Raw genomic sequence first — 27,543 nt, forward strand, 5'->3', positions numbered from 1 at the left:
AAAACATTCATAGAAACATGTTACAAACTTAGTCTTACGGGTTACGACTTACAATCTTAGGTCATCTACCACGAGTCAAAATATCAAAACAATTAAATGGTCTATGAATCAATTGTATATGTTATATAATACTTACTAAATATTAATACTTGATACATAAATACATTTAAAAATAAAATAATTTTTTTTTATTAAAAATATAAACGAGTTGGCGGGTCAACCCGTTTATTTTTTGAGAAACTCATATATGACCCGTTTAATAAACAGGTTGGCGAGTTCGCTGGTTAGCGGGTTGGCGTGTTGAAAAACTCAACCCAAACTCATTTATTTCGTGTCGTGTTGCGAGTCTTGTTGCGGGTCGTGTCGAGAATTGTCAGCCCTACTTGAGGATATGTTGATGAAGGATATGCCTAATGGATGCGTTGGTGGAGTTGAATGTGCTCCAAACTTAGCTAAATGCAATCATGGTCATGGAGAATGTGTTAGGTTGATCAATCGGTGTCTACGAATATGCTCAAGGAAGAGAATGCGCTCTACGCTCTACTAAAGGTCCTCTGTCATCATGAAAGTGCTTCTAGGGTGCATGGCGTCTTGTGATTGGTTGACATCCATTTGAACCTATGAATGGATGGGTTTGACTTATCTAGTTTCAAATTTGATTCTCTCTCTGTAAATACGGATTGCAAGTTAGAATTCATAGATGTTCTTTTGTGGTCTTCAGAAAGTCTTTATGAGGTCTTTAGTCTGTCTTTGATTGTATCGTTACTTTGTTTTACTTTGTTTGAGCTCATGAATAAGAATACCTCCTCATGTCGTGCGAGCATAGGTCACATTGAAAGAACCACGTTAAATATTATGATTGTGTGTGCTTTCTCATTTAATTCATGGCAATCAATCTTAGTTCTTGGAACCGAAATCTCAATTAAGAAACGTATACACATTGCCTCTAGGTGTCTTCGGCAGCTGCACAGCCTTCACTTTAATAATAACACAAACAATGTTGAAGATGATGGAACCAAATTCATTGATATTTGAAATATGTATTTGATCAAAATGATTTCATTGTTAACAAACAATGATTTATACAAGAGACTTATAAGTAAATGACGAACGAACAGGACTAATTTCTGCTAAGACACTATATCTACAAACAAGAGATTTATGTGTAAAGTAGTAGTATACTACAAAGTATAAAACCATATACTATATAATTTTGCATGATGCATTATACAATGTATGTGTCATATAGTGCGTACTATATATTATATATTATGTAATATTTATTACATATTAACGAATACTTTTACTGATGTGGACTATCATTACATGACTCTAAAGATTGGCATAGTAGGAAATACTTAAATCATTGGTTTAAAAAGTTACACACTTCTGTTATCAACTTCCATCAATTGATTTCTAAAAATTTTCAAATACCCTGATCATTCACAAAAAAGATCATACACTGCATTCTGTGTTCCACAAGTTTTCCCTATTTTATCATCATCAATATACATTGTGAGCATTTTAATAAAACTATTGTTGCTTCATGATGGTGTTGTTGAGCTTTTCCACTATACTCAAAAGCGTAGCATTCCCTTCACAAGCTTCCCTCAATACCATAAACCTCCTTTCTATCTCATGGAGTAACAACAAATCTTCTGCTTGATCCAGTTTTTGATAACTTTTTGCATTTGTATATTGTATTAGTTTGACCATCATACCCTATAATAAAATATCATTTACACAACATATATAAATTCATAACCATACCCCTCAAAATTTAATAAATAAAAAACTAAAACATACCTCATGCTCTGATTTACGTGAATAATCACGAAGGATAGATTTAGCCAACTTATTTCGCAATGAAACTTTATCACCAACATGATCACCAAATATGAAATACGATAAATGGTGAATAACCAATGTGAATGAAACTGAATTTCTTGTTACTGATTTATCAAGAGCTCCACAAACCCATGATTTCACATACGCTTCTAGAATCTTTTCATCATCCTGTGTACATAAATAAAACTATATTATACATTTTGAAACTTTAATTTAATTGCATTAAAGAAAAAAAAAAATCTTACTTACCTCGGGAGGTTCTAAGTAACCTTCCTCTTGTGATAAACATTTCTCTAATGGTGGCAAAAGCTCAAGAGCTCTAATATTTGATAATGCATTCCAAGTAGAAAGTCGAATTTGCCCTCCAACACATCTATGCAAATACATTGAAATTTGTCTCCCGTATAACAAATTACCATATGATGCTCCAGCAAAATTCTCCACAAGAGTTTCTATAAATGTGGTGTAACTATCGTGTATCTCCTGGTCAAACTTCAGAAAGTCAACGCTATTCTTTGACCCGATTTCTGAAATTTTTTTATCAAGAATTTTCCCGTAAGACTCCTGTAAAGTGCTGTAAACGTCTCTAGTTTTCTCCTCCTCTAAAAGATCCAACCCCGCGAATAAAGTTACAGATAAAACATGAAGCTTCCAAATGACGGGAACGCCCTTGATGGAATTTGAAGAAACGTGATTGGATATTGATTCAAGACCTAAAAGAAAGAAAAGCCCGGATCTTGCAACTTCAGGGAAGGTAGGTTTGACCGGAAGGTTGACCAAGTCAACGGTTGAGATCGGACTGAGGAACCAATGATTGGGAAGTGGTAGCCGTTGATGAGCCCATTCGGTTACCAAAGTTGACCGAATCGATTGGTCAACGTCTTCCTGAATGGTGTCGAGTGAGAATCTGGTCTTTTTGGAACTCGGATCGCTGGGTTTGACTTTTGATTTTGACTTTGACTTTTTTATATTCAGCCATCTGTTCTTATAATGAGAGATTAAATTCTCACTAGATGTTAACAACTCCTCTTCAGTATACTCCCACTCAAATGTTTTTTGATCAAGGGAATTACGGATACTGACATCAAGAAACTTGAGATTTGATGGTTGTAGTAAAATATCGAGTGTTTTGTCCATTATACCCCTGTCCCTGGGTCCCACAAGTAAAAGTAAGTCAAAAAGACAACTTATTCTCTCCACTGTAACTTCATTTGAGGGGTTTTTAAAATATATCTCAACCAACTGTAAAACCAATCTTGCATCCATTTGTGCAACCAAAATGTTTGAAGACCAAAAACCACCGCCAGCCGCCCCCCATCCGACACCGACACCTGGCGCGGGCCCGCCTCTTCCAAACATTTCAACAGATTGTGAGAGTTGACCAGCAGAAGAAGTCAACTTCATGAAAGTTGTCATCTCAGATGTACAACACTCGAGTATGCCATCAGTAAGAATTTTCTCATGGAATGTTATATTGTCATGCTCGATTGAAGAAACTTTGGTCTCAGTGTTGTTTAGGTTAATCAACTTATTGATTAAGACAACAACACTTGTTAACCCATTAAGGCAACACACAGAGGCTAATGATGTTTCCTGATCGCTTTCATGTCTGCATTGACTCAGAAAGTCAAAGAAGGAATCTTTGTTGACTTTGTTAAAGCTCAAAAGCTCATTCTTGATTATGTGTAGTCCAATCTTTGGGACAAAATCAGGTAGCCATGGAAGCTTCTTAGAGTTATCTTCTGGAAACACACTTTTGAGAACACCAAAAAGCATGTGGAAAACAGCTGAAATCACCCATAACATGGGAGTCAACCCTTCTTTTTTTAGGGACAAAAAGGTAAATACTTCCGGATCACTTTTTAGTGATATCCATTTAAGTGCCAAATCAATCATGGGACCCACATTGCTCCAGCTCCAAGTCTCTGAATGATCTATCTTTTTTAAGTAAAAATTTGGGAGTGTTCTTGTTAAACCCTCGAGGACCAAATATGCTTCGTTAGTGATGGAAAGGAATTCGTTAATGACGTTTTTGCCCCTCAATTTCTCAAACGAGGGAACGTCTAACCAAATGAAAAGGGCAGGGAACATGTCCGCAAAATAAGATGCACAATACCCGTATTGTAAGCAGACCTTCCAAAACCTTAGCTGTTCAATGAGCAAAGTTGACCAAAGTTTGACCTTTTCGGTTTCTTTATTCATCCAGTCATCAATACCCAAAGCACAACGATACAAATGCCATGTCAGCTTCTGGAAAGTTCCATTGTCTACAAATTCCTTACACCTCCCGGATTGAGCCAGTACCTTTTAACATAACAAGATTTTTTTTTTTTTTAAAAAAAAAAAAAAAAAGTTATATAATTTGAAGAAACAGATTTTGTGATTTTTAAGATGATTACTGATTTACATACCTTTATAAGTGTAACAGATTTTATCTTTATAAAGTCAACTCCCATTTGGTTATTTGTAGTGAATCTGTGGACAATAAGTTGAACTAATCTCTCACATTTCATGATTGCATCTGCACATGTAGGGGAATGCCTTGCTATTGCAACCAGTATGGAAATTAGGGTTTCTTCCAAAGCTGTTGAAGGATCAGACTGAAAAACATAACATAGTATCAAGAATGAAGAAACATCTTACAAGTCAAAGTCAAAGAATGTTTGACCAAAAATTCAAACTTACCTCAAGTAGATAGCGAATTCTTGGAAGGATACCCATTCTAACTAACCCTGCTAAAATATCCTGTGTAGCAACCACAATGTCATCTTTTATTGTGTGTTCTTCTTCTTCATCACCCTCCTCATCCCTCATAATTTTATTAAAAGGAAAAATATTTGAGGGTTTAGTGTTGTATTTCCAAAATCCACCATGAAGAAAACCAACATCAATCTTGGGTCTACTTCTAAAGATGGGACCCGTATAGATATCCTTCTCATAAATTCCTGTTTTCTGAAAGCAAATTGAATGCTGTTAGCAATCAAGAGAGAAAATAGTCAAAGACAAGTTGACTACAGTAAGTAACTTTACCTCAGAGATATTAAAAAAGTGCTCATTAAAATCATAGCTAAGAACACACTGAATGACTCTTGCACATGCGATAACCACAGAATTATGGTTGTCATCAAGACACATCCTACAAGTTTACAGAAAGAAGAGAGGTGAAGTTTGACTTTTGAGGTCAAACATATCAAAAATCAACTCAATCATAGAAAGTTTAGGATTCACCTGAGTGATAAAGCAAGTTCAGGTTCTGGGCCTAATGCAAAAGCCCAAAGAGCCTCCCAGTCAACATTATTATTCTGATTACCAATTTTCAAAGTTGACCCTGTTTGGTTTCTGCAAATATTATCTTGTGCTTTATAAAGAACAGATGCAAGAAGATGCAATGCAAGAGCCCGTTGTCCAGGGACCTAATATGAAAATATCATGAGAACCAAGAAGAATTATATGAGTTCATGTTGTGTAATCAAGATTCATGAAACAGACAATTACTCCATATTTCCCCTAATATGTAAATATCAGAAATGAAAAAGAAGAATATTAAGAGTTTGTTATAATTTATAATTAACAAAACATACCACGCTTCTAGTGAGAGCTAGTGCCTCTTTAATGGTGTAACCAATAGCACTAGGGTCACCCTCAGTTCTAAGAAAGTCACGTTCTGCAGCATTTTCACTTCCATAAATACCCTTGGCAGATTCATTACCTATAACATGATTTAGAAACAAAAACAAGTCATTAACATCTAATGCACATATACAATAAGAATTCAGAAAGAAGAAAAAAAGATAGTCATCATTACCATAATCACTTAACACATCACCATTTAAAGAAAACCTTAAATCTCTTGCAGCCTCAACATTTGTGCTCCATGCATCCCATAAACTGCTGCCATTTGACTTACTTTCTAATCCAGTTGTTGAATGATTAGGATTTGTTTTTATCATCTTTTGAGCATTATCAGTCTCTGAGATGATTGATTCTTTCTGATTCTTGGCATCAATGGAGGCAATAGCAGAGGTAGAAGAACTTTTCTTACTCATTTTATCTTGTCCCCTTTTTTGCAATATCTTTATCAATGCAGGATCCATCTTCTTCATTATTTCAGCTTGAGCCTCTGTAATTTCATCAGTGGACATCTTCTCCAACCTTGCACGATTTTCAGCATCAATCTCACTCTCCATACTTGTAGAACCATGAGATGTTGGCATACTTAACTCCCCTACATCCATCATAATCTCATCTTTGGATTCTACCTTTACTTTTCTTGATATGTCCTTTGACTTGATGGTTGACTGTGTACCATTGTCAAGATTACTTTGGACAGCATCAATACCAACATTGCCTGCTTTTTGCTTGTGGCTCTTTGGTACTTCTGAATTTGTGTTACCTGATTCCTTTTTTGGATCACTTGGTTTTGCACTACCATTATACTTGTGTTGTTTCTTGGTAGTGTTATCATCAGTTGTGAGTTCTTGCCATTGTTTAAGATTCAAACTTTTTTTTTGTTTCCTGTGAATGGGTTTAGCATTAGCAGCAAGCAGATTAAAGTCTGTATGATCTTCATATTCTCCATCGTCCTCCTCATCGTTATCATGGATGCTTGAACTGCTAGTCCTTGGAGCCCAATGCTTTGAATAATAAACTTTGTATCAGTTTACCACACCAAAAGTTTCTTAGTAAGAGATAAAAAGGGTCCAATGACAAAGAACTGAAGAAAAAGTTGATGTTACGCTTGATTGTGTGTTTATTAGTTGTAAAACCTTTTAAAAACGAAGATGAAAAAAAGGTAGCAGGATGCTAGATGTTGATGCAGTGAACTCTGCTTTTATGTTCTATAAACAAGAACACATCACTATTCAAATTTTAAAGGGACATATACTTGAGATGATTATCACGTAAAAAGTTTTAACCCAAACATAGTGCACATTAGAAATCCATATAGAATCAAACAAATATTGAAGTTACTTTAGTTACATATAAACACGAAAATAAAACCAAAGAAGTAACGGGTTCTATATTTTCATTTGAAAATGCAACGTATCTGAGAGAATATAAAAACAAACTGAACAAAGCGGGAAAAAAAAATTAATAATAAAAAAAAAAAAAAAAAAAAAAAAAAAGGAGAGATGGAAATCATCTTACTGGTCCGTGAGAGCGGTGTCGAGCAACCGGAAACGGAAGAACAGTGACTTGAGGTTGTGACACCGGCGTGCTGAAACCTTTTTCAACTATACCACCTATTATGCTTGATGCAACATCTTTTTCACCGATTTGGAGGCCAAAACTCTTCTTCTTCTGGCTAGAAGATGAGTTTTCCCCATTTCTGTCTGATTTCTTCATTTTTTTCAAATATATGTGAGAAACAGTATGGTTTTGTGTAATTATAACGTACAGATTGAGCTTTAATAGAAGATAAATAATGAGCGGCGCTACTGGCGGAGAACGGGGACGACGACAATCACTCCAGTCGGGGTCCGGCGAGGGTTTTGACTAAACGAGAAGGCAATTAAAGGTCATTCTTATAGCTTTCCTTTGAGTGAATTACAATTCTCGTCCCTATAACTGTTTCCAACCTACATATTTCATCCTAAATTGTATATTTTTTCATTTTTATCCTCTGCACATATCATATTTGTCTAATTTAATTTCAAACCATCATATTTATCATATTTAGTTTCAAACCATCATATTTAGTTATTTACCCATCATAAACTTTTAAAATGTCATATTTGTTCAAATTTTTATTGTTAATATTTTTAAATATTTTATAATCAATTTAAATCATTATTTATTATCAATGAACTAGCTACGAAGATTGAGGATTTCTTATTCAGAAAGGAAAAGCATCATGATATTTTTTCTTTTTGTGGCTTCTTTTTTGGTTGAAGATAATCATGAAGTGTATCAAGAAATTGAAGGTTCGTTTGATTTTGATGATTCTACCCATTTGTGTGAAACTCTTTTAATTTGTTGTTGATATCATCATTCACAATTAAATTCTCGAACTCTAACGTGGAACTAACTGCAAATAATTATGCAAATATTTAGATCTTTAATTTATTGTTGGTATGATCATTCACATTTAATTTGTTGTTGGTATGATCATTCACAATTAAATTGACATTTATTTGGTGAAAATTATTGATGAATTTAATGTTTAATTTGGAAGTTGAACTCTAACCGTGGGAATTAATTGCAAGTAGTTAGCATTATAGTTAATACTAAATTGAGAGTTAGATTTAGTTTTGTATGACTGATAATGGTTTTTTTGTTTAGAATCAAAGTATAAAAAAAGTTCATATAATGGAATTTCTATTTGTTTAAATCAAAAGGATTTGATTAATTAATACAAAATATAGTTCAATAGATATCGATGGAAGGAAAACGGACAACAAGTTGCGTCACTAGCCCTTTCTTGATGACAAAACAAATTCTTTTGAAAACAACATATATGGATATATGAGATATGACATTAGAGTGTATGACTCTTTGGACTTTATTGAGGAGCTCCACCGCCTCTGATGCGAGAAAACCAAATGTATCAAATGCAAAGGGTACAAACACGTGTTGATTTTTTATACATGCATTATCGTGCTTTGCCACTTTGCACACAGCGGCTTTCAAAGCGGCATGCTCTGCTGTGAAACCCCCGCTCCTCAAACTGACGAGAGGAGAGACCCCAGTAAGATCCATACACATGTGCTTCCCTCTTACCCATCTAAAGACCAAAATGTCAACCTGTCTAAGTGTAGATCTTCCATCCTGCGGGTCCGTCAAAAATTTCACTGGCGATTCTTTCTTCGCATAAATATCAGCACGCCAATAAGCATCAAAGAGAACATCCCCAACCACATTATATTTGTACTTGAAATACCAGCATGCTGATAAGCATGTTCCTTTAGAGAAAGATTTGATGCAACCAAATACACAGTCAAAGTCTGCTACAAGGGGAGGTTCAGAAATTATCGGGCTCGGCATGGATGGGGGTGGCCTGAAAGGGTGTTTGTCCTCCAAAGCTTTAATAGTATCACCATTATATGTGTCACACCCCCAAACCAAGGATGGCGGAAACGTCCGAGGGTGGAGGACTTCATGTATAGTATCACAACAAAGAGTATAATAGTGCTCAAAGTACAAACAACCAACATAAATATAATTGAAAAAGTTACATCATAGTATGAGTTTACATGTTTCTAAATCAATTACATTATGTTGACAAAAAATACAATGTTTAACGCCTCAGCGTTCCATCCTCAAAAGTCGCAGTTGTCCTGTTTTACGGATTTCCTGAGAATACAAGTAGTTTCGAAAAAGTGTCAACAATTAAGTTGGTGAGTTCATAAGCTTTTAGAATGAACTATTGAAATCTTTTCTTGTAAAAGTAGTGTTTGTTCCAGAAAATCCCATATTTTCTTTCTAAAATGTATTGTAGTCTAAAATGCCAAGACTTATAGTGTACCAGTATGTTTCCATTTAAAATTTGAATCATGCAAGTTTAAATGGGCATAAACTTGCTAGTGTAAATGAAAATCCCGTAAATCTTATGTTTGTTAATACCACATGTGAGTTATTATAATCATACTATGACTTTGTTGGCCATCTTCGGGCGTCATAAATGTTAATGACATTTGTCACCCCAGACCTGTCGGTCTAGCTGATGCATGCAGCTAAGGTGTGGTTTGTCAAACCCAATATAGATCTATATACAACTATCACGTTCTCCCTACAATAGATTCTGGTTATAATTAAAGGACTTTTTTTGCGCTACTTTGAAGTAACGTGAAGCGAATGTCTAACAAATTTATTCATTAACAGATTTACGTAGTGTAATGAAAACCCCTTTTTGTAGTAATGTATTCTTTTGTATTGTATATGTAACATAAACTATACCTATTATAGTTTATCCAAATGTTTGTTGTGTCTAATATTCACTTTCTATGTAAGTAGAATATATATATATATATATATATATATATATATATATATATATATATATATATATATATATAGCGAAACAATTCTATGTTTTCCATGCTTCATAATGCATTAATTGTAATGATAAAGAATTCTTACAATTTAGTGAATATTTTATATAACATAAATGTATCCAAACAGAAAACTTATGCAAAATATGGAAACATCAAGGTTTTACACTTTGCTCAACAAGTTACAAAGTGTTAATAAAGTTGTAATCTGTGAACTTGTTTTTACCATTTCTGCACTAATTTAAAAAAATCACAGAAAATTCACTCGAGATCAAAAACTAGATCCATAAACTCTGAGAGTTTAGAAAACGTGTCTAGTTTATTCATAATTTTTATTATGATTTTTCGAAGTCCTTAACTGGTGTAAAAATGTTCATATTCGCAGACTAGTCCAAATTCATAGCTACAGTGATAGGCAGTTTTGTAAAAATCACCATAAATTGTATAAAAATCGTATGGATGTGTGCAAGTAGTAATTTTAAAGGTAAAAACCTAAACTATTTGCACCTAGTACAGTTTTGAAAACCAAAAAGTTTAAGGCGTTCAAAACAGTTTGTGAATGAACATTATGTTTTCTGTTGAAAGCTGTTGTTTGAGTTTAGTTATGTTGTTGGTGATTTAACTTGTATTCTCCCCTTAAAACTTGAAGAAAAGCATGAAAATGTAGGGGTATGAACTCACCTTGAGTGATTTCAGTGGATGGATGTTGAAGAACGAAAGTGTTCAACTCAAGAACACTTAGAAGATTGCTTGAAGATTCGAAGTTCTAACATAAATATGATGAAGTTTGTGTTAGAAATCTATAGTTGGAGTAGAAAGAGGTGGAATAATCATATGAATGATGATTTTACTTACCAAAAGTAGATGAAGAACTTGAAAATCAGCCTTGAAATCTCGAAATCTTTAGAGAGAGAAGTGAGAGAGAGAATGGAGTTTGTTCTTTTGTGGAGGAGAAGTGAAGTGGGAAGAGAGATGAGGGTTTCCCAGCTTTTGTTCAAGAGCATGGCTGGAAAAATGGTGGGAAAAGGACAATGATTGACTAGGTATAAGGGAATAGTGGCTGGGTATGGCCCTCGAGTGAGTATGGGAGGTTGTTTGTGTTCTTGTACAAATGATAAGTCAACACTCCACCTACATAACTTACCTACTATATTTCTTTCTTAAATAAAGATCCCCATAAAAATGTGTTTAAATTATGGAAATATAGGGTCTTATATGTTAAAATATAAGTTTGGGTGAAAATCCCGCGTTAAAATCATGAAAAACAGGCTTAAAACGTGAAAATGGTAAAAAACCGGGAAAATCATGCAAAAATCCAAAGTCTGGGCCGGAGGTTCGGTCCCTGATGCTTAGAACCGAAAGTAGGAGGGAGCCGAGGGGAGGGCTCGGTCATTGGAGATGAATCGAGAGAGAGAGGTTCGGTCGGGTAAGTTCGCAGGCGAGGAAGGGAGGCGAAGGCGAAGCTCGCAGGGGGGAAGGAAGCGAACTGGACCGAAGGCTCGGTTCATTTCGGTTGCTAATAGTTTCGGTTCTAACATGTTCGGCTCTGACAGCTCGCCTCGGTGGTTCGCTTCTCATGAGTTTCAGTTCCGGCAGGAAGTTTCGGTTCTTAAGGAGGTTCAACTCTTTAGGGGCTTCGGCTTCTTGGGGGGATTCAGCTCCTTAGGGGGCTTCAGTTCCTTCGGGTCTCTCCTCTTAGGGAGGTTCGGCTCTAAGAGGCTGTTTTTCGTGTTAACTCTCCATTTTGCGTAGTTTTTGGCTAAGATAAGGGTCGGGATAACTCGGATGACTATAAAAACTTGAGAGAGATTTCACATACATAGAGAGATTTGGGAGGGATTTCACATACTTAGAGAGATTTGGGAGAGGTTTCACATACTTAGAGAGATTTGGGAGATATTTCACATACTTAGAGAGATTTGGGAGAGGTTTCACATACTTAGAGAGATTTGGGAGAGGTTTCACATACTTAGACAGATTTTGGAGAGATTTCACATACTTAGAGAGATTTAGGAGAGATTTCACAACTTAGAGAGTTTTGGGAGAGATTTCACATACTTAGAGAGATTTGGGAGAGGTATCACATACTTAGAGAGATTTGGGAGAGATTTCACATACTTAGAGAGATTTGGGAGAGATTTCACATACTTAGAGAGATTTTGTTTATGACCTTTTTAGGTGTTTAGCTTTGTAATGCAAGGTTCGTACACCCCATTAAGCTTAGTTATGATGGTTTTATGCCCCCGAGGGATATGAAATAATGTTTTATCGAATAGTTTCATCACTTACCCTGATTAGGGTTTGAAATTTCTAAACGAATGAACTTTCCAAGTGATAACTTCTTATTAAAATAGTGGGTTGCACAATAGTACATAGTGTAAGCCCTAATACACAAGGGTTAGATGAGTTGACCGGTTTGACCGATTGACTTTGACTTGATCGGAAATTGAAGGTTATCACAATATGGCGCAACACCCGATGAGCATAACACTTTCACAGTTGCGGTAAAATCCCCATTTGCAACCTTACGGAGACACTGCCTGATGTTGGTGTTACTTGATTTAGACTCCTTCTGAATGATGCCTCCACCCTGTCCCATGGTCTTAACCTCGGGATCGTCTAACATATTTTGAACTAACTTCCTGATACCATCCTTTTTCCCCCATGTATCCAAGGACTTCAGGATGGAGCTTTGTTGTAAGGATTTTCTATTCCTAGACCTACATTCTTATCTATTTTTGGGCCTAAATACATGCAGTGTGCAGTGAGGAAGAAGTAACAAACATATACATGCATCAATCGAGCCAGGTTGGGCAATCACCTTGTAAAGAGCAATTTTCAAAGCTTAAGAGAAAGCAATGTGGCAACTATAGGGGATACTCTTGACAGTAGTGATAAACGCTTTAAAAACACGATCAAGGAGCCCAATCAAAAGGGCACGTAATTCCAAATAACGCAATCCGTGTCGGGATACTGAAAATTCCAATTAATTTTTTTTTTGAATAAGGTTACTAAGTGGGTGTTTGAGATTGCTTCTCAAAATACCTTATTATCTTATTAGGTTTTTGAAAAGATGATAGGCTAAAATACATTTAGGTGTTTAAAAATAGCTTTTGAAAAAGTATTTTGGAACTTTTTGCATATGCAAAATATGATTCAAACTATGCAACAACGTTAATTGTACCTAATTCGATATAATTTATAAACTTCAAATTCCATAACCTATCAATTGATAAAAAAAAAAGGTATAATAGTCAATTTATAATAAATAAGGATTTAATTATAAAATGTTTAAAATAATTAAAAATAATAATTTAAGCAAATATGATGTTCTGAATGTTTATAAAGGAGAAATATGATATATAAAAAATTAGATTGATCAAATATGATATTTTAATGTTTAAGAATGGTATATACAAAATTCTCTCTAAAATAAAAATGCTATTAAAATCTTGACATTTACGATTATTTGACGTATAAATAAACTAAATAAGATAGAGCATGTTCGGCAAAGCTAGTTGGTAACATTTTATTAAATGTTACGTGAGATAACTTTTAGATTTGGAGCGTTTTGTTTAAACTAAATGTTAAAAGCTTGTAGTGTCAAACGATGTTTTTTGTTCAAAACGTTTTGTCATATGTTATAAGCTATAAGCTCACAAGCGCTCCATATCGAACACACCTAAGCGAGCAAATTGGATCTTTAGTTCAATGTGATTATGTTACATTAGGTTAAAATTTCACTCATTGTTCGACAATTTTTTTTATATAAAGTTCAAACTCGATTCAAGAATATTTAAGTTTGACACAATAGTTCAAATATTTTTGAAAATACTTTCATGTGTGCAACTATATACATAGATTCTTTGTAGGCAAATTTTAGAGAAGCCTTATATTATTTTCAACATTTTACCTCAAAAAATATTATGAAAAAATTACATATGAGTAACTGATAATTTATTTATTTTAAGGTACCATTTTGATAGTCTTTAAAAACAGTTTAAAAACCATTTAAAACAAAATATATGCCTAAAACTTAGTAATACTTTAAAAGTTTTATAAGTAAAACTAATCATAAAAAAATATATTATAACAATAGGCATAAGAAACAAATGTAAAATGTAAATATTATTTCAAGAGAAAATGATAAAAATAGCCATTTACACTAATGGTATTACAAAAATAACTAAAAAAAATCGAAATTACAAAATTAGCCAATGATTTCACAGATGGAGATGCCCCATCTGCGAAATGAGCATCTCATCTGCGAATGTACAAGCACCTAAAGCACAGTTGTGTTTTAGGTGCTTGTACATTCGCAGGTGCTTTTAATTTTTTTTTTTTTTAATTTTTTTATATATAAGGGTAAAATCGCAGATGGAATAGGTCCATCTGCGATTTACTCTCACTCTATCTGCGAAATTGTGGTTTTTTTTTTGTATTTTTTTTAGTTTCACTATGAAATTAATTGGTTTGACTACGAAATCATGTTGCTATATAAAAAGTTTTGTAGATTGTTTTACTTTCTCAGTTAAACTAATTCATTTCGTAGTCAAACTAAAAATAAAAAAAATAAAAAAAAAAACCCACAATTTCGCAGATAGAGTGAGAGTAAATCGCAGATGGACCTATTCCATCTGCGATTTTACCCCTATATATACAGAAAAAAATTATAAAAAAAAAAATTAAAAGCACCTGCGAATGTACAAGCACCTAAAGCACAACTGTGCTTTAGGTGCTTGTACATTCGCAGATGAGATGCTCATTTCACAGATGGGGCATCTCCATCTGTGAAATCGTTGACTAATTTTGTAATTTCGATTTTTTTTGGCTATTTTTGTAATGCCATTAGTGTAAATGGCTATTTTTGTCATTTTCTCTTATTTCAAACATAATATCGAATCGTTACTACAACCCCAATAAGACCAAGCACCGTCAATTGCCACTACCTGTCAAAAAAAGTAATAACATAGTGTGGTGAAATATGTCATATGTATGTAAAATATATATTCAGTTTTATATGAAATCGTGTATGTAATAATATGGTGTAACTATGTAAGAATAGTAGTGTATTGGTGTATAATTGATATTGGATAGTAGTGTGATAGTTTTATGTCGATATGTTAATAATATTGTGTAATAATGGCATCAATATTAGGTTCATGTAGTCTTTCGACCTTTATTTTCTATGTCTACTAAAGGATCTTCTCATCGAAAAAATTATGAAAAAGAGAGTTCACTTTTAAATATCTATTGAAGTTTGAATAGCATATCACATATCAAAAATACTATCCAAGATGATCATACACGTTGTCAATACCACTTGTCTTTAAAGTAGGACGAACAAAACAAAACAAAACAATATCCTTTTGAGTAGCATCCACCTGGAACAAAAACAAGATAAGATACCCAATAATTCAAATGAGACAATTTTGTAGAATTCTAGTGTCATCCAAAACCGTGGAACAAAATTAAAGGGGCGGTATTTACTAAAAAGCCCTTGTAGCCTCTTCGCATAATCAAATAATCACAACGTTTGTCACCTTCAAACCTCTGTTATCAATTATATTACTCTATCCCCTTCATCTTCTGTTAAATTAATATTTCTAACTATCCTCAACAAATAACATCAAGTTGAGCATCATATCACTTTTTCACAGTGAATTCTATTGGTCATTTTGATAACAAAAACATAAAAGCGGAAGCATAAACTTTTGATTTTTAATATCGAATCTGATTAAAAGAAAACTTAGACATGAAAGAATGATTACATACCTGATTTCATTCTTAATCTTCGGATCTGAAGAACTTTGGCTTTCCAGTTGATCTCAAGAGCTCTCTCTAAAATCCCTCAGCAAACCCTAAACGAATTTTCATGTGTATTTTGTGTGTATTGATTTGTTCATCATCACATGTATTTATAGATGAATATAAACTCTAATATGAGAAATGGAAGGGATCTTGAGGATCTTGAGTCAAACCGGGAACTCAACCCACAAAGTAAGTTAATATTCTATAAATCGGTCCATCAACAATTTATATTTTTACCACAATAATTGGATTTAATAATATATTGTACATCTTTATGAAGTGGTCCCATAATTATCCAACAATCTCCCACTGGACCACGAATATATAAATGTACGTATAACTGTATAAGCCCTTTAATGAATGTTACTATAACATTGATACCCTTAAACAATCTCGTCCACTAATCATAATAGTATAGGATCAAAGCGGCCTTCGTTACAATTTCGTAACTAAACCTATAGATATATAACTAACGACATAGATTAAACATGATGTGGTTTTAAAATCTAAATAGATTTCCAACGAGTTCCTCTTTAGATTGAAGTGAGATCAAGCTTTAAATATGTGAAACTAATAATGAAGTTAACCGAATTCTTAATTTTGTACAGAAAAACATAATTGGTGTTAAACAACACATAAAACACCATAAAACTCCCACTAAAACCAAATATCACACCAACGTGTGTAGTATGCTCATGAAAGACCTGGGGAGATAATCCCTTTATGAGCAGATCCGTTTTTATGGAGTTTGTTCATATGTGTTATATATATTTCCATTTTGCACTATTGTATTAACAGAAGGAAACTTGATGTTAATATGCTTTGACTTAATAGAACTTATGTTATTGGAATATAACATTGCTGACTTATTATCACAAATTTAGTGGTCTTTCAATACCAATATGTGTAGCCTCGTGATAAATTTCCGCAACCATATTCTATTCTATAAATTATGTTTCCATTATGGAAGAAGCTACCGATGTCTAATCCATGAAATGACTCATCATGCGTAAATATAAAGTATCCTGATATGGACCGGTAACCATTTTGGCATCTAATAAAATCATATTCTTAATAAAAATAATCTCTAAAACATATGATTCCCTATAGTTGAACATATAGCCTTTTGTTATGTATAGATATCTCACAATCCATTTGGCTGCTTTCTTATGATCCAAACTTAGTTTGTGTAGATATCTGCCCAAAACCAGAAAAATAAATTTACTCCCACTTAATCTGTGATACACAAAATCATCTATTGTATTTAACTCAAAAGCAAAAGAGATAATAAGTTGATGAAAAATGTGGTACCACGCATAGGATATCCAAAGTTGAGGTTGTTGAGTTTGTGTATTCAGAATAGGAGATTGCATAACATTGTCGATCACTGATTCATAATATGCATACCATCGAAAGCAATAATAGGAATCAAGTTTGATTCCTCCTTAAGGGAAATGTTTTAACCTTTTCTCTCCCCAAACTCAACATCCTCAAAAAATGTTGTTCTATTCAAAATGCAAGGTCACTATCCATGCAATTGAGAACTAACATAATGCCCTCATTCCATTCCATAAAGTTAATCTCATTGAGTACATGAATCATACAATGCGATCAATGTTAGTAGATATAATATAATAATTCAAACATAGGAAGATCTATATTTATGCTCATAAATTCATAAACCATAATCAATAAATTCAATTTTTGACATCTTTACAAGGTATCAACACAACATCAATATCAAGTCTTTGGACAGTAATACTAACTTGCAAGAGATATCCTTGTTTTAGAGATAAACATTGACAATAAATCATGTCAATTAACAATCCACTCTTTGGATTGACTTATTTATCACATGGAACCCAATGAAAAAATCACCACGTGTTTATCACCACATATATGTTTATTCGGCCAAATATCAGTCTACCTTTGGGTCGGCTAATACATGCATTAATAAACACATAAACTATAAGTTTTGATAATAAAAATTAACAATATATCATGTCAATTAATAAGCTTATCTTTGGATTGACTTATCAATGACATGTAACCTAAAAATTGTCATATATTTATCATCAAACATGTGTTTATCCGACCAAACATTAATCTACATTTGGGTTAATTAATATCCGCATTAACAAACACATAAACCATAAAATTTAATAATAAAAATTGATAATAAATCTTGTCAATTAATAAGTCTCTTTTTGGACTCACTTATTATTAACATGCAACCTTAAAAATTATCGTATGTTTATTATTATATATGTGTTTATTCGGCAAAATATCAACCTACCTTTGGGTCGATTGATATTCACATTAATAAACACATAAACCATAATATCATTACTGAATTTATTGATAATCAAGAATAATAATAATAAAATATGAAAATGATTTCATATATCAAAAAATGGTTCTTTAATTAAATTGCATAAACACTAATAGTATTAAAATGCAAACACACTGAGAGGACGAGTGTTTAAAAATACATTAAATGATGATAGATTTTGTAAACACTCTCCATCAAAAACAAAAGATTAATTGAATAAAAAAGGGAATAGTACTGTTGAAAACCCACACATCATTGAAATTTGAAACAAAAAGACTAGGCCAATTTAATACTTTAATATCCCAAGTTAAACGACCATAGAATCTAAGTTACAAAACATTTATACAAAAGTTCAATATCCTTTGATACGTGAATATCCTTGCTGGATCTTGATAAGATAATAACAAAATTGCTAAGCAATAAAAAAAAATGCTCTATAAATATAAAAATATTATCAAAAGCATTTTATTTATTTGGTATTTCAATTGCTTAACTTAAATGATGGCGAATATCAATATTATCAAAAATATTGATTTTATAACTTCTGCAAATATCATATCCATAAATAACATAACGGTGCTTTTATATAAACATAAAACATGTTTAAGATAAAACTTGAACGAAAATACATTGCCGTCATCAAAAAATTTCTGATTACTCTATATTTGCAAGACATTGATTTGCAAATTTTCTCAAACTAGATCTTAACATGCATAAAACAATTTTGCATTAAACCTTTATGGTCATTTTATGACAAAAGGTTTGTAGTCACTCAATCAAATAAAGTGCATTTGGGGATGGAAAATGTTGTCAAATATTATATCCATATCCACGCAACATAAATCCGACAAGAACGATAAGACTAAACACATATATACTACCGGTATGTTTTAGATCGAAGGTAAGATTCCGAAACAAACCAAAATTTTTTTTATAGATCTTAAACAAGTCAAATATATATTCTAGTACCAAATTCGAGTAGGCTTTGATACCAGTTGTTGGCCATTTTGATAACCAAAACATAAAAGCGGAAGCATAAACTTTTGATCTTTAATCTCGAATCTGATTAAAAGAAAACTTAGACATGATCTTTAATCTCCATATTCCCCCATTACTCTCCATAATTAGTGAAAATTACAGCAAACATTATTATAAGTTTTATGAGTGTAGTTATGCGCTACTATAATGAGCATTCATATCATACATCACCTTTCATCTTCTTTGTCTAGTATAAATAGTGAATATTATGTATTGTAAAGTTGGATGATTTCATCACAAGTATTGGAATAAAAGTTCTCTCTACTCTCATGTCTTTCTTTATTCTATAATTTATCTTGTTATTTGATCATATTTTATAACACGTTATCAGCACGACTCTACCATATAACTCTAACTCCTTATTGGTATTGTCATTTTCAGGTATGTATTTTTTATAATTTTACATGTACAATGCTTACAACTTATTTTATGGAATTTCTTAACTAACAATTCCTTACATTACAAGTCTTTATTTTGATTTCTATTTTCATTATGGAAAATAATGCTAGAGAAAACTTTCTTTAGTTTTCATACTACTAACATGCTCCTGCAGTAGCAATATCATGAGAAATGTTTAAAATAAATATGAATTAATCTCATGTCTTCTTGTGGCTAAATAAAACAATGAGTTATTGATGAAAAATTATCAATCAATCCCGACCGGTTCTAGTACATTCCCTGAAGTGAATGCAACTCATCTAATCATAATAGTCAAGAGTCTAACCGAGGTCGTGGAGGTTATCATAATTATCATAAAAATAACAAGATTACAAGTAACCACTAGAAGTTGGAAAACAACAAAAATCCACATCCTAATGATAAAAGTGGTCAAGGCAAAAAAAAAATGAAAATGTTTATCACTAATGTGGAATGACCGATCATTAGTCTTGTACATGCCGCTTACCAAAGCATTTTGTTGATCTTGATCAAGATTATCTAAAATATAAAGAAACATATCGAAACAAATTTTATTCGAAGTGATATTCATGAAGATCAACCAGAAATGACACATTTGGATGTTGCCGATTTTCTTGTCTACCGAGAAGGGACAAGTGGTGATATGGATGGTGATTGAAGAATAATGTGTAGTTTTGTTTCATGTCATTTATTATGTTTTTATGTCATATTCATATTATGAGAAATGATGTCATCACAATCTTATCAATGAAATAAAATATGAATTTATTTCTCCAAGGCGAATGTTTTTTATGTTTTATTTATTTATTGAAAAGAAATATAGATATTCGCAAAAGAAATAATGAAGATATATTTCTTGCAGACAATGCAATAACACATAACGTTTTTAATAATGAAAAGTATTTTGCTTACTTATCAATTAGAGAAGCAAATGTTAATATAATAACAAGTAATGCAAAAATGATTGAAGGCTCCAGAAGAGAGAATATAATATTACAACAAGGGATACTAATTACGAATTAGTGATGCATTATTTTGTCTAAATCACCAAGATTGAAGGCTCCGGAAGAGCGAATATCATATTACCACAAGGGACAATAATTACAATTGGAGATGCATTATTTTCATCAAAATCACCAAGAAATTTATTAAGTTTTAAAGTTATTCGGTCCAACGGATATCATGTTGAAACAACCAATGATGGTGATAAAGAGTATCTAAATATTACAAAAATGATATCGGGTAAGAAAAGTCTTTTGGAAAAATTACCCGTATTGTCCTCCGGATTGTATTATACAAATATTAGAATGATTGAATCTCATGCTATTGAAAATAAAAAAGGTATGATATTACCTTCATAGTTTAGCATGACCGGTTGGGCCATCACGGATCAATTATGGTAAGTAGAGTAAATGAAACTTCAAGTGGTCATTCCTTGAAAAACCAGAAGATTTTTCAAGATAATGAATTGTGTTGCATGCTCTCAAGGAAAATTAATATTCAGTCCATCATTGAATAAAGTTGGGTATGAAAGTCTTAGTTTCTTACAAAGAATTCAAGATGATATATATATGGACTAATTCATCCAACACCATGTGGACCATTTAGATATTTTATGGTTTTAATTGACGTGTTAACTAGATGGTCACATGTGTGCTTGTTGTCTAGTCATAATTTGGTTTTTGCAAGATTACTTGCATAAATAATTTGCTTAAGGGCACATTTTACCGATTACCCAATTATGAAAATTTGACTTGACAATGTTGGAGAATTTACATCATATGCTTTTAATGATTATTCCATGTCGATTAGGACAACTATTGAACATCATGTTGCATATGTTCATACACAAAATGGTTTAGTTGAGTCGTTAATCAAACACTTTTAATTAATTGCAAGACCATTACTAATGCATTCTAAACTTCCTATATTGACATGGGGCATGCAATTTTACATGCAACATCACTTATATGAATAATGACAACTAGTTATCATGAGTTCTTCCCTATTCAACTGGTTTGCGGTCAGTAACTAACTATTTACCATCCAAGGATGTTTGGATGTATAATTTATGTACCCATTTCTCCACCTCACTTCATAAAAATGGATCCTTAAGAAGAATGAGAATTTATGTTGGATATGAATCTCCATCTATAGTAAAATATTTAAAATCATCAATTGGAGATTTATTTACAGCTATATTTGATGATTATTATTTTGATGAATCATATTTTCCAACATTAGGCGGAGAAATAAAGAAGTTGGAAAATAAAATCTCTTGAAAGGAATTGTCACTTTCAGTTTTAGATCCTCGTTCAAGTCAATGTGAACTTGAAATAAAAAAGATAATTCATTTACAAAATGTAGCAAATCAATTGCCAAAAGCATTTACTGACCCTAGGTAGGTAACAAAGTCTCATGTACCAGCTATACTTACTCAAGTTAGAATTGATATCCCAGAAGGAAGAAAAAAAATACAACTGCAAATGAATCTTAGGCACGCCTGAAGTGTGGAAGATCAGCCGGTTCCAAAGATAAAAATCCTCGAAAATGAAATGAAGCAAATACAATTGATGGTCCAAAAGAGAAAACATAATCTTTTGAAAAGATTAATGAAGCTCCAGAAGAGCCTAATGACATAACAAAAGAAAATAAGGTACCTGAAAAAAATGAAAATGATGAGATCTCAATAAATTATGTCATAACAAGAATAAGATGGAACCGAAATAAGATAGATGTCGATGATAATTTTTCATATCATGTTCTGCGCGCGATTATAATGAAAATGAGGATCTTGAACCTAAATCTATTGAGTATTGTATGAATAGAAAATATTGGCCAAAATGGAAAGATGAAATAAATAAAGAGCTTAATTCTATTACTCGACGAAAAAAAATGGACCTGTAGTCCGTACACCAAACAGAGTAAGAACAGTGGGACACGAATGGGTATTTGTGCGCAAAAGAAACGAGAAAAATGAAGTTGTGAGATATAAAGCAATACTTGTTGCACAAGGTTTTACCTAAAGACCCGAAATCGATTATGAAGAAACGTATTCTCTGGTAGTTGATGCAATTAAATTCAGTTATTTTATAAGTTTAATAACATATGCAGAACTGGAGATGTGTCTAATGGATGTATTTACCGCTTATTTATATGGTTCACTTGAAAATGATATTTATATGAAAATCACAGAAGGGTTTAAGGTGCCAGAAGCACAAACTTCTTATTCTCGTGAAGTATATTTGGTAAAATTAAATAAATCTTTGTATAGATTGAAACAATCTGGCCGTATGTGCTTCAGTTGTTTTATTACATTTCTGTTGAAAGAGTGCTATAAAAATGATCCATCAAGCTCATGTGTATTCATAAAAAGATCCATATAAGAATTTATCATAATTGATGTTATTGTAGATGATTTGAACATAATTGGAACTCCTAGAGAATTGGAAAAATGTCACTTCTTGTTTGAAAGAAACTTTTGAAATGAATGATCTTGGTAAGATGAAATTTTATTTGGGTCTTCAAATTAAGCACAAAAAAATGGAGTTTTTGTACATTAATATCTAGAAAAGGTGCTAAAAAGGTTTTATATGAATAACTCACATCCATGAGTAACCCGAAGGTGGTAAGGCACTTAGATGCCAAAAAGGATCAATTTCAGCATCATAAAAAGCATGAAAATCTTCTTGTTCCCGAAGAACTATATCTTAGTGCTATTGATGCACTAATATATCTTACTATTAATACACGACCTGATAAATCTTTTGTCGTAAACTTATTAGCAAGATATAGTACTTGTCCAACAAGAAGATATTGGAATAGAGTCAAACACATTCTTTGATATCTTCGAGGTACAATGGATATGAATTTATAATAATCAAATTCATAAAATGTGATGTTAATTAGTTATCCAGATGTTGGATATTTATCTGATCCACACAAAGCTCGATCCCAAACTGGTTATTTATTCACTTGTGGAGGTAACACAATTTCTTGTCATTTTGTTAAACAAACTTTAGTTGCTACTTATTCTAACCATGCAGAGATTATAGCAATTTATAAGGCAAGTCATGAATGTATTTGGTTAAGAACTTTAACTCAATACATTTGCAAGAATTGTGGTCTAACTTCTAACAGGGATGTTCCAACCATACTATATGAAGATAATACAAATTGTATAGCTCCATTCAAGGAAGGATTTATCAAAGGAGATAGAACCAAGCATATATCACCAAACTTTATTTCACTTATAATATTCAAAAAGAGTGTGACATCAACATCTAGAAAATTCAATCCAGTAACAACTTTCCTGGTTGGTTTACTAAAGCACTTCCTACATCGAAATTTGAAAAGATGGTACGAAACATTGTTATGCGGTGCTTCAAGAAAATCAAGTGATGTGCTAATCAGGGGGAGTTGGAAACATATTGTACTCTTTTCCTTAGTTATGTTTTTTCCAATGGGTTTTCTTAACAAGGTTTTTAACGAGGCAATTGTTTCCAATATCTATTATTAATCATGTACTCTTTTTTCTTAATAAAGGGTTTTTCCCATGAGGTTTTACCGATTAAGGTTTTAACGAGGCATGATACAATCGTCATTCAAGGGGGAGTGTTATGAATTATTATTTAGTGAATGAATATTGGATTCTCCATATTCCCCCATTACTCTCCATAATTAGTGAAAATTATAGCAAACATTATTATAAGTTTTATGAGTGTAGTTATGCGCTACTATAATAAGCATTCATATCATACATCACCTTTCATCTTCTTTGTCTAGTATAAATAGTAAATATTATGTATTGTAAAGTTGGATGATTTCATCACAAGTATTGGAATAAAAGTTCTCTCTACTCTCATGTCTTTCTTTATTTTATAATTTATCTTATTATTTGATCATATTTTATAACAATAAGTCATTTAATAAATGTTATTATAACATTGGTACCCTTAAACAATCTCTTCCACTAATCATAATAGTATAGGAAACATAATATTGAATCGTTACTAAAACCCCAATAATACCAAGCACCATCAATTGCCACTACCTATCAAAAAGTAATAATGTAGTGTGGTGAAATATGTCACGTGTATGTAAAATATATATTCAGTTTTATATGAAGTCGTGTATGTAATAATATCATGTAACTATGTAAGAATAGTAGTGTATTGGTGTATAATTGATAGTGGGTGGTGGCGTGATAGTTTTATGTCAATATGTGAATAATATTGTGTAATAATGTCATCAATACAAGGTGCATGTAGTCTTTGAGCCTTTATTTTCTCTGATCTTCTCATCGAAAAAATTATGAAAAAAAAGAGTTCACTTTTAAATATCTATTGAAGTTTGAATAGCATATCACATATCAAAAATACTATCCAAGATCATCATACCCCAAGTTATCTAATCTCACGTTGTCAATGCCACTTGTCTTTAAAGTAGGACGATCCACCTGGAACAAAAACAAGATAAGATACCCAATAATTCAAATGAGACAATTTTGTAGAATTCTAGTGTCCTCCAAAACTGTGAAACTAAATTAAAGAGGCGGTATTTACTAAAAAGCCCTTGTAGCCTCATCGCATAATCAAATAATCACAACGTTTGTCTCCTTCACCATGGAACCCCTGTTATCAATTATATTACTCTATCCCCTTCATTTTCTGTTAAATTAATATTTCTAACTATCCTCAACAATTAACATCAAGTTGAGCATCAGGTCACTTTTTCACAGTGAATTCATCCAAAAAAATCTTTTCAGTACAACCATAGGAAGAAGGGGTTTGGTGCAATTGAATCAATTCCACACACTCGAAGTTATCATTACGTGCCCAAATCATCCCCCTATTCACAAAACCCAAATTCTACCCAATAATGCAGAAAAAAACAAGTTCAGAAACACAACAAATAATTGATTTTCTTGAACCAAAAACATACACCCAAAAGCAATGTAATACCATAACGAACAAGCAGCAACATAAACCAAAAACAACGAATTATTGTAAAAAAAAAAAAGGGCAAACATTAAAATTTCTCTTCATTAGTCGAAATTTAGATGCTCACGAAACCATGAAGAGCATATGTACACTTTAATTTTTCGACTTCCTCGAATCCAATTAGATGTTAAGATGATTCAATCCATCCTGCAATTTCAAACATTCATCATATCAATAACTTAGCACCTTAACCAATTCTGTCATTCTCATTGCCAAAATGGAGGGAAAAATAATGATTTTTTATTTATTCGAACTTCTACTTCCATGAAAACGAGATAGATATAAAGATTAATGGCGAAACAAATATGGTATAAGTGGGAAGACTTACTTCTAAAGCCACCGGATTCGAGTAAAGCCATGGAGGGGGAGGCCAAAAGAGCTGAGAGTTAGCAGAATTATTAGCAATCGGCCCAATGTTACCACTCTCCAAATCAAACACACCCAAACCACGATTCTTCATCAAACCATCATCTTCCCTACTTAGCCCAGTGAAGAACACACAATTACCTTTGCATCCAGGGAAATCCGAAGCAGAAGCTGAAAACCCACAATTATCGCCTATAAACAGCATTCGATCACCCAAACTTTTCACCTCGATCCACCTCTGTTCTTCGTGATCCAACTTGTACACCTCAAGTTTCACAGTTCTTTCACTCATGAAACAATCGAAATCTTCATAAAACTCGTTCTCATCATCATAATCGAAATCATTGTCAGGTCCAACGCTCAAAAACTTATCAACCATGAACAATTCCCCCATGGATTCCAACAGAAACTTCTTATCCCCGCCGAACACAGAATTCGCTATGACCTTCAGTCTCGTCTCTGAATCCATAACCAGAACAACAGTCCTGCCGGTGATATCCACAGCGTAGAACTCCCCTTTATAGAATATCACGTCGTCGTAAGGCGATGGCAGATCGTTGATTATGTTCCATTTCTTCTCTCCGATTTTCAACAGAGCCAATCTTCCACTAGTGTGAATCGTCAATAACATGAACCCATTAACCCCCGACCTACAGAACGCAACCTTCTCCATATAAAGGGTTACGGAATCCCCAATTGAATTCGCATGAGGACGATAATTAATGTACTTTAAGACATACTCTTGTCCTAATTCCGTAACCCTGAAATTCAACAAATCAAGGGATCTAGGGAAATTAGGCAAGAGGGGGATGAAATCGGATCCAGTTAACGGATTCATGAGATGAGTTTTTGGGGGTTTGTCTCTTTCGATCTTGATTAGCCATGGAACGTGGGTTTGTTGAGAATCAGAATCGGGATCAGCTAACTCGACACGGAAGATAGTCCGTTTGGAGAGGCAGAAACCCCAGGTGGAATCGGAGATTCCGGTTTTTGGGAGAATCGGAAAACGGGAAGTGAAGAGTTGTATGGAGGATCGCCAGGAGGTGCAAACAGATCGGAAACGGACAAGATCGGTCTCGGAGTTGAGGTGTTTGGATATGAGATCAAGAAGCTCTCTCGGAAGTTGAGACCAGTCTGCCATTTTTACATGAATGATAATGAAAACAAATCATGAAATGGAGAGGTTTCATTCACACAAATTACAAAATAAAAACCAAAAAGAACGTGTGATAAATTATAAATTTCTTTAATTTGATTTTAACAAAAATGTTTGGTAATCATCTAATTATTTTATTTGCTACGAAATTACGAAGAAGCTTGTACGTGTGGTCCTTTTCTTGAACTTTTTGTGATTAATACAAAATATCAGAAATTTCAGGAAAAAAAAAAAAAACATCAATTAAAGATTTTTTGCCTCACAAAAGAGAAACTGTAACCTACATGCATACATGTCTTTTTTTTTTTTTTAATGCAACTCTTATTTAAATATAATTATCTATTGATTCCTAATTATTGGAATATTATGTTAGTGATGATTTTATATAGTTTTTCATTAATATCAGTTCGAGTCGCGTGCAGTTTAAGTAGACAATGTGGAATCTTTCAGTTCAATATAATCTTAAGACTTTAATGTAGAATCTTATTCTATAATCTAATATTATTATTTTTATCTTTGTTTAGCTATCTAACCAATTTGCAAAATAATTTTAGAATATAATATGAAAAAATGATAATCAAT

General features: G+C 32.8%; 2 protein-coding genes across 2 annotated transcripts; both read right to left on the bottom strand.

The window, feature by feature from the left end:
* Nucleotides 1-1,339: 1,339 nt before the first annotated feature.
* Nucleotides 1,340-7,328, bottom strand: IYO (RPAP1-like, carboxy-terminal protein). The gene is made up of 10 exons (XM_078984540.1): nucleotides 6,997-7,328; nucleotides 5,654-6,482; nucleotides 5,430-5,557; nucleotides 5,077-5,261; nucleotides 4,879-4,984; nucleotides 4,534-4,800; nucleotides 4,260-4,448; nucleotides 2,098-4,152; nucleotides 1,807-2,016; nucleotides 1,340-1,722 (listed from the first exon to the last, which is right to left on the bottom strand). The coding sequence occupies exons 1-10, from the start codon at nucleotides 7,192-7,194 to the stop codon at nucleotides 1,534-1,536; spliced, it is 4,356 nt and encodes a 1,451-aa protein (XP_078840666.1). The 5' UTR covers nucleotides 7,195-7,328; the 3' UTR covers nucleotides 1,340-1,533.
* Nucleotides 7,329-25,338: 18,010 nt separating this feature from the next.
* On the bottom strand, nucleotides 25,339-27,042 carry LOC145036060 (F-box SKIP23-like protein (DUF295)). Its single transcript, XM_078984541.1, has 2 exons — nucleotides 25,768-27,042; nucleotides 25,339-25,586 (listed from the first exon to the last, which is right to left on the bottom strand). The coding sequence occupies exons 1-2, from the start codon at nucleotides 26,944-26,946 to the stop codon at nucleotides 25,560-25,562; spliced, it is 1,206 nt and encodes a 401-aa protein (XP_078840667.1). The 5' UTR covers nucleotides 26,947-27,042; the 3' UTR covers nucleotides 25,339-25,559.
* Nucleotides 27,043-27,543: the final 501 nt, after the last annotated feature.

The sequence above is a fragment of the Lactuca saligna genome, chromosome 3 (genome assembly GCF_052625555.1).
Source record: "Lactuca saligna cultivar CGN05327 chromosome 3, ASM5262555v1, whole genome shotgun sequence".
In the NCBI taxonomy this organism is placed as follows: Eukaryota; Viridiplantae; Streptophyta; class Magnoliopsida; order Asterales; family Asteraceae; genus Lactuca; species Lactuca saligna.

Coding starts and splice junctions, on each gene's coding strand:
- IYO (XM_078984540.1), bottom strand. CDS start 7,194: ATGAAGAAATCAGACAGAAATGGGGAAAACTCATCTTCTAGCCAGAAG. Junction 4,801..4,878: donor ACTTTTTTAATATCTCTGAG/GTAAAGTTACTT, acceptor ATTTGCTTTCAG/AAAACAGGAATTTATGAGAA. Junction 2,017..2,097: donor GTTACTTAGAACCTCCCGAG/GTAAGTAAGATT, acceptor TTATGTACACAG/GATGATGAAAAGATTCTAGA.
- LOC145036060 (XM_078984541.1), bottom strand. CDS start 26,946: ATGGCAGACTGGTCTCAACTTCCGAGAGAGCTTCTTGATCTCATATCC. Junction 25,587..25,767: donor CGAATCCGGTGGCTTTAGAA/GTAAGTCTTCCC, acceptor TTGAAATTGCAG/GATGGATTGAATCATCTTAA.